The sequence below is a fragment of the Setaria italica genome, chromosome IV (genome assembly GCF_000263155.2).
Source record: "Setaria italica strain Yugu1 chromosome IV, Setaria_italica_v2.0, whole genome shotgun sequence".
Lineage (NCBI taxonomy): Eukaryota > Viridiplantae > Streptophyta > Magnoliopsida > Poales > Poaceae > Setaria > Setaria italica.
The window spans coordinates 39917625-39933648 of record NC_028453.1 but is presented as its reverse complement, the minus strand read 5'-3'; the positions used below and the strand labels follow the sequence as shown (position 1 = coordinate 39933648).

Sequence of the window (16024 nt, the reverse complement as noted above, 5' to 3'; positions counted from 1 at the left end):
ATGAACGGAGCTCAGGTGTTCTTCTACGGCGTGGCCTACGGCCAGTTCCTCGCCGGCGTGGGTGGGGGCCCCGGCGGCGACGAGCCGAACCGCCCGTGGCGCCCCAAGTCGGCGCACGAGGCCGACGCCGCCCCGGCGGCGGCCCTGCGCAAGAAGAGGCCGGCGGCGTCCCGCAACCGCAAGAAAGACCACCCTGCAGCTGCAGCAGCAGCAGGGGGAGAGGCAGCGGGGCCTTACCCGTGCCCCATCTGCCACCGCCTCTTCGACGCGGTGAAAGCCGTCCATGGCCACCAGCGCAGCCACCCGGAGCGCGACTGGCGCGGCATGGCGCCGCCGCGCCCGCTGCCGCCCGTCGCCGCCGACGGCAAGCAGTACCGCTACGCCTGCGACCGCTGCGGGGCCCCCTTCGAGACACGCCAGGCGCTCGGCGGCCACCGCGCCAGCCACAGCGGCAAGATGGGGTGCTTCTCGCTCTCCAGGCAGCAGCCGCCCGCCGCCGTGCCGCCTGCTGCTGCGCCCATGCCCGTCTTCCCCTTTGACCTCAACGAGCCGGCGCCGGAGCAGGAGGAGTAGCAGGCTGGCGGAGGAGCGAGCAGCTAGGGCTCGGCGAATCGACGACGTGCTTGCGTGTCTTAATTATTAATCCTTCTCTTTCTTTTCCTGTAGTTTCTCTTTCTTTCAATCAGATCGGACTTCCTAGCTAGTTCGATCGGTTGCAGCCCTGAAGATCCCTAAACTTTGTTGATCTGGGCTTTAATTTGTTCATATGAGAGTATGTAACTTCGATCGATCAAACCGATCGATTGATTAACTAAAGAAGAAGGCCGCAAGCCGTTATCATGTACAGACATGTTGGTGTGGTGTTTCGATGTGATCCCTCGCTCTGCTGCATGTCCCTTATCTAGCTATAGACGATGTCGATTCCTCAAGCTGGTCATGGACTCACCTTATCTCATGCGCAGCTTTGAGTTCGAGCTCCTTCTACCCATCGATCTTCAATTCATCCTGCAAAACATTCAGATTAATTCCGGCCGTGTCTCTAACTCTCCATAAGCGATCTTGCAAAACTAAGAGCTGCGTGCAAGAGATATATTCCCCTGTTAGGATGTGTTTATTATTAAGCATCAAGCCGGAGTGCATTATTCATGGCATGTTTCTACTCATGGATCGCCCAAATCTCCCAGTAATTATGTAGATCAAGGGGGTATCCAACTGATTTCCTAAAGCATAAATGCAAAAATTTCCATCATGTGTAGAATTGTGATCTTCATCCTACTCGTGGATCAGCAAAGATCCTTTTATAATTATTTTCCTTCTTCGTTTCAAATGTTGTAAGTTGAAAATTGTAGTGGTAAAGGAAACCTTAAGGGGGAAAAAACCTCGGTTCCATCGCTATTTGGGCCAGCGGCGATGACTCCAAAATCCTCCATATGATCATCATTTAATTCGAAGATTTGAAGCTAGATCCCCTTCACTAATTATATTTGCAAGTCTGGCTCCCCTTCGACACAAAGTGGTATTTCTTCCAACCAAAAGAGGCACCCACTGTTTTCATGGGGACTGCGTTTCCCAGCAGCCCTTTCATGAGAAGAAAGGATGGTGTGTGGGAGTTATAGATGTTAGGGATAGAGTGACGTTAGAAAGGTTGTACATATCGCATGTCACTTTTTTGTTGCTTGCGGCTGGTCAGAGCAATATAATATATATTCTTTCCTCACAAGAATTAAGCAATATATATAATAATGATGTATAACATAGCAATACATATATGTTTGATCTGAAATAACTTTTTATATTCAATGTTAAACCCCTTAATGTACACTACTACTGCTAGTTGTTTAAAAAATTTTCCCCTCCAGTTTTGTATGCATTTTGAATAGTTTTATATTCCATCAGTAATGTGTTTTCGTCTGCTTATAGCTACATATAGTATTGGTTTGTAGCTAGCTTGGTCGTTTGTTTTATTTTCTCTCAGTTTGGAACCTTCATTTTCGGGCGAGTAGTATGCAAGGGACTTGCGGGTTAACTACACACAAGCTTAAGCTACATGCGCTACTTTTTTAGTGTGGCTTGATCTGATGTAGAATCAAGTGAAAACCCTTTCTTGATTCCATGCGCTAATGTTTTCCTATGATGTACGTACTTCTTATCAATTTATTTTTGATTTGATGATCCCATGGAAATTTGGTCTTATTCTTTCAAAAAAATCTATCAGATTCCATGAGTGGCATGATCTGCTGCCACAGCAAATTTGCTCAACTATTTACTTAATTTGTTCTCGTTTGGAATATTTACTGAGCTAGCTATATCGATCTAGCTCAAGGGGAAAATCCAGCAGATCATGTGCTTATCTGGTTATTTCAATATTTTTCTATTAACCATGAGTTGAAAATAAAAATTAATTAAACAATATTTGTTATACAGTACAACCATTAAAATAATATATTTATGTTAACCAGAGGGGATATCAAAATATTCAAAGATCATGCATATCAAAACTCATTTATATGGGCTCAATTACTATTTCACAGGTTTTCTCAATCTTTTGTCCAACCTGTTAGAGTTAAGTCTAGCTAGATTTTAATATTCATAGTGTTCAAACAGCATCAGTACCATCGAATCACCTCTTTGGATTCAAATCGAACTCGATACGCATAGTTTTTCCTAGCCCTTTAATGATTAAAATGCACATCACGGTGGAAGCTGTTAGAAAAAAAGACATGTATAGTTTTCTCAAAATATGTTCAACACTCCAAAGTAAAGTATATAAGCACCCCATAAGGCTATTATCAATGTGGCGGCGCACTATTAATACAGTACTGTACGACATTTTTTTGTGTCTATTCCTTTGTTTTTACATATCGAATTTTTTTCATTTTTCAATATTATATACTGCTAGATAGTAAAGAGTTTAGCTAGAAATTCATGACTAGAAAATCATTCTTAGGTTTTTTTAATTTCTTGGTCTTATTACATTAATTGTAGGAAGATCTGAATCCTATGCTCGATTATTGTGTGCATCCTTGGTTTAGAGGTTGGCATTAGAGGTACGAAGACGAGATGTAGTGTGTGTGTATACACACACACACAGTTAGGTATATCCGTATACATGCATTCCCTAGATTGGATGGCATTTTAATTTTTCCGCGTCACTAAGGATTTTTCTTTATATCATGTAAAAAAAACAAGATGGAGCAAAGGCAGACTGAGGGGAGTGAGGCTGAATTTGGTGGCGAGTTTGCCATTTACGTTTTTATAAAATGGTGAATTCGCGTCACTAATAGGTATGTTTGCAAACGAGCTTCTTGAGAAAACTTTGGACCATGTTTCGGCTTGAATAATAGGCCAGATGATTAGTGCATTCTTAAAAAAGCAACCTAAAAGTTGAGCGATCTAAAAAAAATCCAAAAGTTGAGCAAGATAGGGAGAGCGAACGACCGAAACATGGTTAGGGCCGGCCAGGCACTGCTAGCTGCTAGCACCGCGCCTTGACGCCTTGCGGTGGCGACAGCGGCGCTGCTTCTGGTCAGAGGCAAGGAAACGTTTCAACGGTGATTCTGTCGGCCATCGTCAGGTTTAGACGTTTAGTGCATGATTCAGTAGAACTGTTCATCTTTGTGCATACATCGATTAATTGAACTGAATTATCAAAGTTTTCATGAACTCCACCTGCTGTAAGCATGTAATCCTTCGTTTAGCTGCTGGAGTCGGAACAATATCCATCATGATGCCTGTCTATGCTTGATTAAAGCTTCTATGTATTTACGATAATATAGAGCAATCAATATATTTTGTACCCTTCCTATCAAGTAAAGCTTCTATATATTTACCACATAAGCATGGGTTACAACGAAATTTCACATACAAAGAATGAGTTACATCATGTTTCTCTCAGTTCTGTGGTGGATGAAGCACTGTACCGATGCTCGTTTTCTTTTGCCATCTTTTTTTATGAGTAACTCAAAATTTACCTGATTTACACGCATGTTTGTGCCTAACTCATCAGAATGCTGCCTTTTCACTTACCCTTTACGAGCACTTGCGAGATAGCTGAATCAAAGAGTTCGCTTTCCTCTGCGCTCTACTTGTACCTGTCTTTGCAATATCAGATAGATGCTCATCCAGACCGAATCCGAGCGCGTGCACCATAAGGGAGTTATTATTCAGACCTAGCTCGAGTAGAACAGAAAGTGCACACTCCTTGTTCTTGGGAGTCCCTTCCTTTATGATCTCAACAAGTATCTCGACAAAGGACGTTGACCCCACTTCGCTGCGACAACCAGGATGCGATGCCAGGAGGAGAAAAATGGACAGTGCTTCATCAATCATGCCGAGTTTCTTGTCACGAAGTATTTTCAGCAAAACCGTCACAATTCCTGCTTCAATAGCTCTGAATTTGTTCGGATGGTTCAATATGAGATTAAATATTGCCGTTGAAGCATCCTTCTTGCCTCTTATTGTCCCATCCCTTAAGAGGTGCACCAAAGGAGCTATACCGCCCAAAATCCCTATAGCTGCCTTGTTCTCATCTATCATAGACAAACTGAACAATGCTGCTGCTGAGTTCTCCTGACCTTCAACACTACCATTTTTAAGGACTTCGATGATCAAAGGTATCGCTCCTCCTTTAGCTATCAGGACCTTGTTGGTCTCATCGATCGACAAGTTCAACAATGCAGTCACAGTGTTCTCCTGGATTTTCTTATCCGGATATGACACCAAGCTAATAAGAGCTGGGAGCCCGCCATTCTCAAGGATCAGTGCTCTATTCTCCGGGTTCTCTTTGGAAAGTATCCTAATCTTCTTGGCAGCCTTCCGCTGCACATCAAGATGAACTGAGGATAGATCTTTCACCAGCGATGGAATGTCTTCTTTGCGCTCTTCCTGTTCAGCTGCAGGCTCGGGTTCTCCCATTTGAATCTCAACTTTATTCTTTTCACACCACTGCAGAATCAAGTTTTTTAGCGCAAAATTCGGTGCCAGTGATAGATGAGCTAATGGTTGCTGAGTCTTTGGGCAGGTCCGCTGGCCAGCATCTAACCACTTCTGGATACTCCTCCTCTCATAAGTCTGCAAATCAGTTGAAATACATGGATATGATGAGACAGTAAACTTGCTTTGCAATCAGGGAACATGAATGTCGTAGCACAAAGCATACCCGTCCACTCGCGATGATGACCGGGTCAGTCATGATCTCCAATGATATTGGACAAAGGAAGTCATTTGGGATCATTAGAGACGGGCACTTCTCCAGATATTTTGGTATTGAGACGTCACCGAGGATGTTCTTTTCGTCGATGCCTGCAATCTCCTTGAACTTTTTGAGGAGTTCTATTATGTGCTTGGTGCTCTCCGGTTGCTGTCCATTCCTCTCGTTGATGAGCTTTTTAATGGCCATCGTCTCTGCTCTCAAATCTGCCAGGCTTTGCAGCTCGAGTTTCTTGGCTAGCCTTTCTAATATAGCTCTATCCGCATTGCCATCCTCGTTCTGGAGTATCATCATAAAATCCATAGACAGCTCCATGTCTTGAGTATCTGTTCTCTTCTTGGATCTCTTCAGTTGTGCGCTGATGAGCTCAACCTGAAACCACCAAAAGCAATTGCAGTTTGCTTCAGCTAAGAAAACACAATGCCCCATTACATGCTCTCTTATCAAAATGTTGACAAATAGATGACTTTTATCACCTGCTCCTTGACTTCATCAGAGATGCCAATCTCAGAGTAAGGCATCCCATCCAATGCAAGGTTCATCTTCTCATACACGGCCCGGAACCGCCCGAGCACAGCCTCGCTCTCCAGAGCCTGAAATGTAATATTGAGACAAGATCATCAGTCCAAATTCAATCTTTTGATCAGCCCAGGGTAAAGGTGATGTTTTTACGCAATGCAAGGACCATAAACAGGAGCAATGAATATATGAGCTATTCAGAGTCAGACACCAGGTGTTTTATTAATTAATTAATTATTACCAGGAAGATCTTGCTGCCGTCGTGGCAGCATCGGAGGAGGCGGCGGGCGGCGTGGAATGCGCGGCCGAGGAGGGCGAGGCGGCGGTAGGCGTCATCGGTGAGGGACGGCGCGGTCTCGCGGATCTCCTGGATGAGCGGGAGCACGAGCTGGAGCCAGCGGAGGAGGCTCAAGCACTCCTTGCTCTGCGACCGCCGGAACTCCTGGAACGACCGCGCAGAGGCGACGGCGGTGAGGAGCTCCTCCACCAGGGCCTCGTCCGACACCTGCCTCCCCGACGGCTCCGATGTCTCTGCCTCCGCCTCCGCCTCCGGTTCCGGCTCCGCGTCGGACCCGGACGTCGCCCGTGGAAAGATGGACCACGGCAGCATCGATCGGTCGGTGAATGCACTGAATCCCCCGGGGAATGGCAAGCGGACGGGAGGAGCAGATGAGGTGGAGATCGAGAAGAGCAAGGTGGAGGAGGAAGAAGGCTTTTCGCGGGCTGAGCTGAATTCCAGGGGAGGGGCTCTGTCATTCCCAATCTCCCAAAAATAGCTAATGGAAAAAAGCCAAGAGATGGCAACCATGAATACGTGCAGTGAACACAAATTTGCACATACAGTCTTACGGTCTTCTAAGTATTTGGGGGGAAAAAACATGGCAACATTCATCCCTTGGCACTGCTACTGCACGATTGCTAATCTGCCAACAAATTAAATTTGTGTTCGATGGCGAAATTTGTCAGCTAGATGAGTTCAGGTTAAGCGAAACCTTAAATAAATGCAACGATTAGGGGAACAGATACGGTGGTGGCCCAAATGTTTCAATTTCCTCCCTCGTTTCAGCGCGTTCATATCTAAAAGTTGTCCTGTGGCAGCAGAAGAAACAAACTGCTTCAACTTTATTCGTGCATGCTTTGTACATTTGTGAATTTGAATATAGGCGCAAGGCAGTGCCAGCAACAGCAAGGCAAGATGAGCATAAAAAAATGGAGCACGACGGCTAGCTTCTAAATGAAACGAGATCATGGCGTTGCAACCGCGCTTTGTCATTTCAAGTGAAGAGATCATGTTTTGAATTAAAGAAAAAACATGTAAACAAAAACAAGTGCATCAAACCATTCCATCATCATCATCTAAATTTTACGCAAACAAAGGCAAATCTAGTTATGTATGCTCTCCCTCCATTTCAAAATGCACAACTTATTTTATTTTGAGAAAGTGAAACGTGTTAAAGTTGGTAGAATTCTTACTATTGGAGAAAACCTTCAAATTTCCAAAACTTTCTTGGGGAATTCTTCAAAACAAAGCTTAGTTATTCGGAGCTCATGATTTTGGCCCATTTTGAAGGTTCATGTTAAAGGTTGTCCTTTTTCCGAATTCCTTGTTCTTAAAGTGGCCTAAAGATCTGTTTTTAGAAAAAAGAATGTTAAATGGAAACTTTTAAAGTAGGGATATGCTTCAAGGTTTGTTCAGGGCAGGAAAGTTGTAAAACAACTACATCCAACCATTTCATTATTAGCTACATGAATATGAAGATATGCTTAGTTTTCCCTTGGCATGTATATATAGTATTCATTAAAAATGATTCGATTTTCAAATTTTGAAATCCAAATATCTAATTCTCTGATTCATACTAGCTAAGGTTTTGTTTCGCTATCATGTTTCTAACCGAGAGGGAGATGATAATGAGGATATATAGAGGCTAATGAGGATTTTGATGTGCATCCCTTGCACATTATTGCACGTTGGTTTCTCATTCTCCTCTTGAGTGTAGTGAACAAAAAAATATTCTCGTGATTGGGTAGATTATAACGGTAGACATGGACTGCATCAAATGGGACCCACGGGTGAAAAAAATGACTGGTAGGGTGATAAGCAAGTAACACACGTCACGTGTAGCCTGATAGGATGGAGAGGGAACGACCGTGCAATCGTCCATAAACATGGATGGATGGTAATAATATTCTTGTTCATTTGCTACTCAGTTTCTCACAAATTAGTAGTATGACTATAACTAGTAAATATTTTGTTGTGTTTATTTCGCACCATTTTCTTTCTTAACCAACTTAAGCTTATAATAACTCGTTACTCCACAGTAAATTAGTATTGAGAGAAATGACCGTTAAACCTAAATATAGCAATAATCATTAAAACTCGAGATATCTCTTTCAAACACCATCATTGCAATCAACCTGAATAATTCGCATCAATATCTCATTATTTTTTCCGAACGATTGAGATCAACTTAAGGAACAAAAATAGGCAGCCACAGATTTCTACAGAGCATGCGGACAGGGCTGACTAGAAGTAACAGATGGATGGATACTTAAAGCTGACGCCTCATACTGATGTATCTATAATCAGGCCTTAAAGTCCTTGCTGGCTCATCAAGACTTGCAAAGTGTCCTTATTTTGAAAGCGCAAGCACATGCCCCCTGGGTTGGGTTGGGTGGCCATAGCCGTTGAGGCCGCCCCACAGCTCGGAGGCCGTCCAGATCCCATCCGGCGGCGGAGATCGCACGACCGTTGCGTTTAAACGGGTCGGACCGGCTCTTGCCCTTTTGGGGTCGGCCACATCCTCCCCCTATTTTATCGCTCCCGTGTCCCGTCTCTCTCCTCCGCTCCTCCTCCACCACCTCCCCATCGCCAGCAGCAGCCACCCGCAGGGGCGAGAGGCGGCGAGGCCGTCAGGGGAGAGGTCCTGCTCGTCTTCTCGTCTCCCGTCTCCGGAACGACGACGAGCAAGGTCCGTGCGGCGGCTTCTTTTTCTCTTCCGGCCGTGGGAAAGATTGGTTCTTGGACGCGTACGTTGTTCAACGGGGTGGGTGTTGGGTCTGACCTCTGAGCGAGGGTTCGAATCGAATCGTTTCTTGCTCTTGTTTTGGGTTGGATTTGGTTTCTTGGGCTGCGGTTCCCTTGGATCTCCGGTTAGATGTAGTAATTCAGGGAGAAGATTAGCTCAAAGCGATTATATCCAGACTCGTAGGGGCTCGTAGCTGTGTTGCCTGTTGGGGGTGGATCTGCTCTTGGGCTCCTTTTCCCGGCGTTTCTCTTAGATCTCCTCCGCTCTCTGAATTCCGTCAAAGAACGGCTAGAATTTGGCCTGCTGTTTTCCGAATTTCTTGCACCGATTTTCTCAAAGTTCTCTCTTTTGCTCTTCTCTGAGCTGGGATTGCTCGCTTCTCTCCAGCTATGGAACCATACCAGGAGCTTACCAGCAGGATCTTTTTGATTCCCTGATGTGGAATTCTCGACGTTTTATTCTATTTCTTGCCCTGGCCACCAGGCAAATTGATCGTCGTCGTCGCGTCGTTGTTTCTGACGTACGATGGAGTGTCACGAGATATTCAAACCAAAAGGCCTCGCCTTTTGCAGATCCGTATCGCTCTTGGATATTTTTGAGCCACGGTAACAAAGCCGGTCCTTGTTGCTTCGATTCTGATGTGCAATTCGGTTTGACTTTCTTGCTGCAGCAGTTCTCCGGCAATGGAGAATCTGAGATCTGAAAACTACCACCAAGGTGTTGCCATGGAGGGCGTCAAGTTCGCGTCAGAGATGGCCAACACCAACCGGAGGGCCCTGAGCGACATCAAGAACATCATTGGAGGCCCTCACCAGCATTTGGCTGTTAGCAAGAGGGGTCTCTCAGAGTAAGCCCCGAGCTGTTCCCAAAATTTGACTTTTACCTTGCATGAACTGGATCTTTAATTGCCTTCCTTTCTTTGTTTCAGAAAACCAACTGCTGCTGTACATACGAAGGATCAAGCTGGCTTTGTCGGTCATCGTCCGGTCACGAGGTTTGCGAGCTAACACCTCACTTCTACTACTTACCATCCTGAATCGAATTACCATGGAAGGTTAATGAAGTACGCCTTGCTCTTTTGGCAGGAAATTCGCTGCAACTCTGGCAAACCAACCTACAACTGCCCATCTGGTAACTGTCGTGATTCATACTGTTGCCATTTTAATTGGATCTGCTCCATGCACTGCTTCTTAGTTATGTAAACTTTTCCGTTATGCAACTTTAAATTGGTGTAGGAACCAGATATTTGAATACGATGCACTACTTTTTTGTTGTCAGTTTCATAATTATTAGATAGATGTTGCTTCTCATTATGGTAAATATGGCAATTCAAACATTTGATCAGTGTGAAAGGGCATTCCTATTATGCATATAGAGTATCAATTTCTGATATATTTGAATGTGATGCACTGTTTTTTTGCTGTCAATTTGATAATTCTTGGGTAGACTCTGCTTCTTCTTATGGTAAATTTGACAATTCAAATATTTGATATGTGTAGTGTGAAAGGGTGCATGTGAACTTTGAATTTGCAGTTTGGAGTCCCATAAATTGAATTCATGTTTTGCATATAGAATATCTAGCTTTTATCTATGCACTGAATCTTCTAATTTGTGCTGAATGCTCTTGTAGTTGTGTAAATATGAATATGAATATTATACAATTTGAATATGCTATGAGTTTCCCCTTGTTTCGACAAGTAGTATTCATGTATCAGCTCTAATATTTAATTGTTGTGCAGGCCCCGATTGGAAGTGAAAGACAGAAAAGAAATGCAGATACAGCATTTCACACACCTGCAGATATGGAAAGCACCAAGATGGCTGATGACATCCCCTTGCCTATGCTGTCTGAGATGGATGAAGTGGTAAGTCAGCATCACATATTCCTAGTTCATTCTTTAGCTCTTTGTAAGCATAACAGATTGCTTATTTGAACATTATCACTAACACAAGTCATTCCAGATGAGCTCCGAACTGAAAGAGATTGAGATGGAAGATATTGAGGAGTCAGCACCTGATATTGACAGCTGTGATGCAGGAAACTCCCTGGCTGTGGTTGAATATGTAGATGAAATTTACAGATTTTACAGAAGAACTGAGGTAGAATTCCGACCTTCTGAACCTAAAGTTTATTGCAGTTACCCTGTCATTAACATGTGTGTCTCATTGCAACATTCTGTATACATAGGGTTCAAGCTGTGTCCCTACAAATTACATGTCAAGCCAAACTGATATAAATGAGAAGATGCGTGGCATTCTAATTGACTGGCTGATAGAGGTGAGAATGTTAAGAAAACGTGCAACCTTTCAGTTTAGTATTATTTTTATGCTCTACAAAACCTTCAACCTTGACGTTCAATACTTTTTGTTTTTTTTTGTATGCAGGTACACTACAAATTGGAGCTGTTGGAGGAGACCCTTTTCCTCACTGTGAACATCATAGACAGATTTTTGGCTCTTGAAAATGTGGTGCGGAAGAAGCTTCAGCTAGTTGGTGTAACTGCTATGTTGCTGGCGTGCAAATATGAAGAAGTGAGCGTACCGGTGGTGGAAGATCTCATCTTAATCTGTGACCGCGCTTACACAAGGGCTGATATTCTTGAAATGGTAAAAGTACTCTAAATCTTGATTTTCAGTGCAAAAGAAAAAAAATCAGAAAAATGACATTGACATTTCTGCAGGAGAGAAGGATAGTGAACACGCTTAAGTTCAATATGTCAGTGCCGACTCCATATTGTTTTATGAGAAGGTTCCTAAAGGCAGCACAAGCAGAGAAGAAGGTAAGATACTAGTACACATTTCTGTTTGCTGTAGATAGATCATGTACCCTGACAAATATTCTTACCATCTACTTACTGGACAGCTCGAGCTCCTGTCATTCTTCATGATCGAGCTGTCTCTCGTCGAATACGAGATGCTCAAGTTCTGCCCATCTATGCTAGCAGCTGCAGCCATCTACACAGCTCAATGCACAATAAATGGGTTCAAATCCTGGAACAAATGCTGTGAGCTGCACACAAAATATTCAGAAGAACAACTAATGTAGTTATTACCTCCCTACTCTTGATTTTCAAAAGGCATACCATTTCAGATTGTGCTTACAGTTACATGGTTCATTTTATGCTGCAGGGATTGCTCCAGGATGATGGTCGAACTGCACCAAAGAGCAGCTCATGGGAAACTTACTGGGGTCCATAGAAAGTACAGCACTTTTAGGTATGGCTGTGCTGCGAAATCGGAACCTGCCACATTCTTGCTGGATGCAAGAGCCTAAGCTAGAACTAATTGGCTGGTTATACACACTCTAACTACTTCCATGGAGAGAGTGAAAGAGGGGTGTATATAGAGGCTGCTTCGACTATACAGAGTGGGATCCGCATAATATGCAACAGCTGTTGCAGCAACCATTTGGTGGGCTGGGTTGGTGTGTTGTGTGTTAGTTCAATAACTTAACATCGATGAAACATTGGTTTATGTTGTTAGGTATTTTTTTTTCCAATTATATCCATTGGAATCCAATTCTGCAATTGTATCTTGGGCATTATTCTTTGTTCATGTGACACCCTCTGCAGTCTGAAAATAAACATTGATTGAATTTCCTGTTCAGTATGCCCCAGTGATAAGTGGATCTGCTGAAACTGTTCTTCCTGTTCAGTATGCCCCAGTGATAAGTGGATCTGCTGAAACTGTTTTTTCTGCTGCAGCATCTCATCCTGCTGTTACATGCTGTGCTTATTTTGATGTAGTAGTATGATATCCAGTTTTCTGAAGGATGCCTATATGCATTTATCTTCAGAGCAAAAGCTCCATTTTCTTTACTCTTGACTCAGATTTGCATCAAACGTTGTGGACAGTTCTCAATGGAGTCTTTGTTCATATTTCCAGTGTTGCGAGTCGTGTATATCTGCATCTTTGCTGACGTTTTTATCTCTCCATTCACTTGCAACATAGTTGTCATCCTCCAGACAGTTGATGCGTGAACCATTTGTTCCTGATCTTTGATTTCGTAGCATGGTTTCGGGTATGTGCACAGGACCCCTTGAAGCATGACAGGATTATTCTCAGCTTTGTCATTTTCCTGCTGGTCACGCTGTATTGCTGTGCGTAAAAGCCTCTTAAGTAACAAGCATGTTTCTCGCTTCAGCTGGCATTAGTTTAAAGATCAGGAAATCTTTCTTCTGCTGGCATCTGCTATATTTTATCTCTATGTTGTGTTTTTATATACTGCTTTTCTGAATGCTCTGAACACCAAAAGTTCAAATGAGTCTAGAAAAGTGAAAAGGATAGCAATGCTAGCAACAGAAGCTCATGATCCATTGAGGCAGAAGGCTTTTCAGCATGAAGTATCTGCAACTTGGAATAGAAGTTTAGACTCTGAACGGAACTGGTTCTAGGTAGCTCTGTCAATGCATACAAAATAATCCGCTTTACTATTATATGCTTGTCTAACAAGATTTGAAATAGGAAAATAATCCATGAGAAATTTAAGAAAATGATGATGGACTCATGGGGTTACAAATTGAAGATTTGACTTGTGAGCTGTTCCAACTGCAGCCTAATTCCTGTTAGATCCGGTTGTAACTGAGAGACCAAGTTGACATGTGCCTTAGTCTATTTGTGATGAGTGATTGACTGGATGATTTGAGACTTTACTGGTTGAGTTCATATTTCATATGTGCATGATTATGCTAACGGCTAACTGGATGTGTTGTGTTGTGTGCGTTATGTTGTGGTGTTTGTGTAAACTATATGTTGTGTGTTATGTCTTTTGGCTTGTGATGTGCAGGTGTATGATGCGACATGATAGTCGACGGCATGAGGTAAGGTCAAGCGAAAGGTTCATACCGATGTACTAGGGCTGTGAAGGGTGGACACGAGTAGGCTTGGACCGAGGGACCCGAGAAGTTCGGGCGGAGTCACGGGTGATCCACATGGTGCACGGAAGAGTAAGGGTACACGGACGGTGATGGAGATGGCGTCGGTCAAGTCAAGCAGGACGGAGGCGAGTAGAGTAGGCAGTCCGGGAGTGGGAGCGAAAGATTTGGAGGCGTCGGAGGCTTGGCGGAGGCCGGACAAGCGTCGACATCGGTGAGTCATGTTGGGTGCGGCGTGCAAGAGGGTTTGACCGGTTTGGCCTCAAAATCGGGGGTGAGTCACGCCTGGCGGGGCGTGCGAGAGGGTTTGATCGGTTTGGTCTCAAAATCGGGGGTGAGTCCGGTGCGGCCGGATGGCGTTGAGTCGGAGGACGTGTGGCACCATCGGGAAGCTTACGTCGAGGCGAAGTGAAGTCGTGAAGGCGTAGGTCCATCCGATGTACGAGAAAAAAGTTGAACGATTTTATCTCTAGGTGTATTTGAGTTGTATGCTTCATGTAAGGGTATTTTGGTCATTTTTCAGATGCCTATATATATGTGGAGAGGGCTGTTAGCCAGCCACATCTCAGGGGTTGTTAGGTGGTGGTTCTCATTTTTGCGTTTGAGAGTTTTTGGTGGGGGAGAGAGGGAGGGAGATGAGGGATTTTTTATTTGATTTTTTTTACCATCTTAGCTTTGTTTGTACTTAAGAGTGGTCTATAATCGAACATTTACCATCTTAGCTTTGATTGTGCTTAAGGGTGGCTTGTAATCGAACATTACCATCTTAATTTTGATTTTTCTTAAGAGTAACTTATAATCGAACCTGGTGGAGTAATCTAAAGATCAAATTCGTGCTCACTTGTTCCATCCTCTCAAGATATTAGATTTCTTTTTTTCATAATTTTCGGAGGTATTTTGAGGATTTTTCGTTTTCATATTTTTTGGAGGTATTTTGAGAATTTTTCATTCTTCGCGGTTCGTTCCAAATCCCGTGAAATTTGTTGTGGAGGCTTTTGTTAACTTTGGTACATTTCCACTTAAATACTTCACGGATTCGACGTGAATTTAAATTTTTCCTCAAACCGAGGTTTGTGAAAGGCATTCGGTTTTCTTCAAAATCCACGATGAATATTTAAGATTTTCGTGATATTTTTCCTTGGATCTATTAGCTTTTGAGGAGGTGCTTCTTTGGCTCATGTTTCGTTTGAATCCGCGTAGCGTTGAGGAAGAGGCGGCCCGGCTTGGCAGGCCCAGCTCGCTGCACGCCAGCTGCCGGTCCAGCGTCTCGTGGACGCGGCCTGCGGAGCCAGCAGCGGCCCAAGCAGTGCAGCTCATTCCGACAGTCTCCTGCAGCTCAAGCTCGGCACTTCTCTCGGGTGAGCAGGTAAGCGGAGAAGTTTTGTCTATTTAATTCAGAGAAGAATCATTTTCCATGAACTGTCACTTTCCTGCTACAGGGATCAATGTTGCATAGCAATTGTTAATTTGTTAATCTTGTACGTCCAGAAGCTTGTACTGTACTTGCCTCTCTAAGTGCATAATGATGCAATTAGCTTTTGGATTTACATGAGATCACCTGTAGCTTGCATTCGAGTTCCGTAGCTTTACAACAATTAATCTAGTGCTTGGCTGCTTGCTGCTACTAATCTTTGGTTATTTAATTAATCTTTGTACGAGGGTTTAGTAGTAGCTTTACTTGATCTCTTGTGCGAGCTTTTTTCGAGTTTCGTTTTGCGTTTGATTCCGCTACGCTTTGAGCGTTTCTAATCGTTTTTAAGGTGAATTTATCATAAGTTGGTTTTTATCATCTTGATATTACAAGGTGTGCTTGGGGCGGCAATAGGGATATAGGCTAGAGAATTTTAAAAGTTCCTGTTCACCCCCCTCTGGTCGCCCGTCCTGATCCTTCAGTAACCACCACCAGCAGGATATCTTGTAACAAAAGATGCCTAGTTAAAAATAAATATCTATACAAAGGTCTGAAATTCTGAGCTGAACTTGTGTACTCTACTCTGAACTCCATCCGCTCATGCCATGAGCTGACACTCTGTCAGGGGATACGAAGTAATCCGATATGTGGTTGTCTGAAAAGATCTGAACTTGCAAAATAATAGACGAGGTATTCCCAATTTGACCTGTAGAGTGGTAAGGATCGCATTGCTTAGGCCGTGTTTAGTTTGGCGAATTTGGGGGTGCCAAATTACTGTTACAGCACTGTAGCACACTGTAGCGTTTCGTTTGTATTTGTGAATTATTGTCCAAATATTGACTAATTAGGCTCAAAAGATTCGTCTCGCAAAGTACAACAAAACTGTGCAATTAGTTTTTAATTTCATCTACATTTAGTACTCTATGCATGTACCGCAAGTTTGATGTGATGGGGAATCTTCTTTTTGCATAGTGTCAAAGTTGGG

The 16024-nt window shown here is 43.5% G+C and overlaps 3 protein-coding genes across 4 annotated transcripts; 2 read left to right on the top strand and 1 right to left on the bottom strand.

The window, feature by feature from the left end:
* Positions 1 to 573, top strand: LOC101754605 (zinc finger protein ZAT3). The gene has a single exon (XM_004967246.1). The coding sequence runs from the start codon at positions 1 to 3 to the stop codon at positions 571 to 573; it is 573 nt and encodes a 190-aa protein (XP_004967303.1).
* A 3328-nt stretch (positions 574 to 3901) lies between these two features.
* On the bottom strand, positions 3902 to 6424 carry LOC101754209 (U-box domain-containing protein 15). The gene is made up of 4 exons (XM_004967245.2): positions 5970 to 6424; positions 5686 to 5802; positions 5159 to 5581; positions 3902 to 5070 (listed from the first exon to the last, which is right to left on the bottom strand). The coding sequence occupies exons 1-4, from the start codon at positions 6336 to 6338 to the stop codon at positions 4030 to 4032; spliced, it is 1950 nt and encodes a 649-aa protein (XP_004967302.1). The 5' UTR covers positions 6339 to 6424; the 3' UTR covers positions 3902 to 4029.
* A 2103-nt stretch (positions 6425 to 8527) lies between these two features.
* On the top strand, positions 8528 to 12360 carry LOC101779736 (cyclin-B2-2). 2 transcript variants are annotated; one of them, XM_004966455.3, is made up of 11 exons: positions 8528 to 8697; positions 9428 to 9601; positions 9683 to 9748; positions 9840 to 9885; positions 10494 to 10619; positions 10717 to 10854; positions 10943 to 11032; positions 11140 to 11361; positions 11436 to 11534; positions 11618 to 11796; positions 11884 to 12360. In XM_004966455.3, exons 2-11 carry the CDS (start codon positions 9438 to 9440, stop codon positions 12026 to 12028), a joined length of 1275 nt encoding a protein of 424 aa, XP_004966512.1. In that variant the 5' UTR covers positions 8528 to 8697; positions 9428 to 9437; the 3' UTR covers positions 12029 to 12360. The 2 variants fall into 2 exon arrangements, with proteins under 2 accessions (XP_004966512.1, XP_004966513.1); XM_004966456.3 differs by having other exon boundaries at positions 9425 to 9601.
* Positions 12361 to 16024: the final 3664 nt, after the last annotated feature.

Coding starts and splice junctions, on each gene's coding strand:
- LOC101754209 (XM_004967245.2), bottom strand. CDS start 6,338: ATGCTGCCGTGGTCCATCTTTCCACGGGCGACGTCCGGGTCCGACGCG. Junction 5,582..5,685: donor CTGATGAAGTCAAGGAGCAG/GTGATAAAAGTC, acceptor TGGTGGTTTCAG/GTTGAGCTCATCAGCGCACA. Junction 5,071..5,158: donor TCATCATCGCGAGTGGACGG/GTATGCTTTGTG, acceptor ACTGATTTGCAG/ACTTATGAGAGGAGGAGTAT.
- LOC101779736 (XM_004966455.3), top strand. CDS start 9,438: ATGGAGAATCTGAGATCTGAAAACTACCACCAAGGTGTTGCCATGGAG. Junction 9,749..9,839: donor GGTCATCGTCCGGTCACGAG/GTTTGCGAGCTA, acceptor CTCTTTTGGCAG/GAAATTCGCTGCAACTCTGG. Junction 11,797..11,883: donor TATTCAGAAGAACAACTAAT/GTAGTTATTACC, acceptor TTTATGCTGCAG/GGATTGCTCCAGGATGATGG.
- LOC101754605 (XM_004967246.1), top strand. CDS start 1: ATGAACGGAGCTCAGGTGTTCTTCTACGGCGTGGCCTACGGCCAGTTC.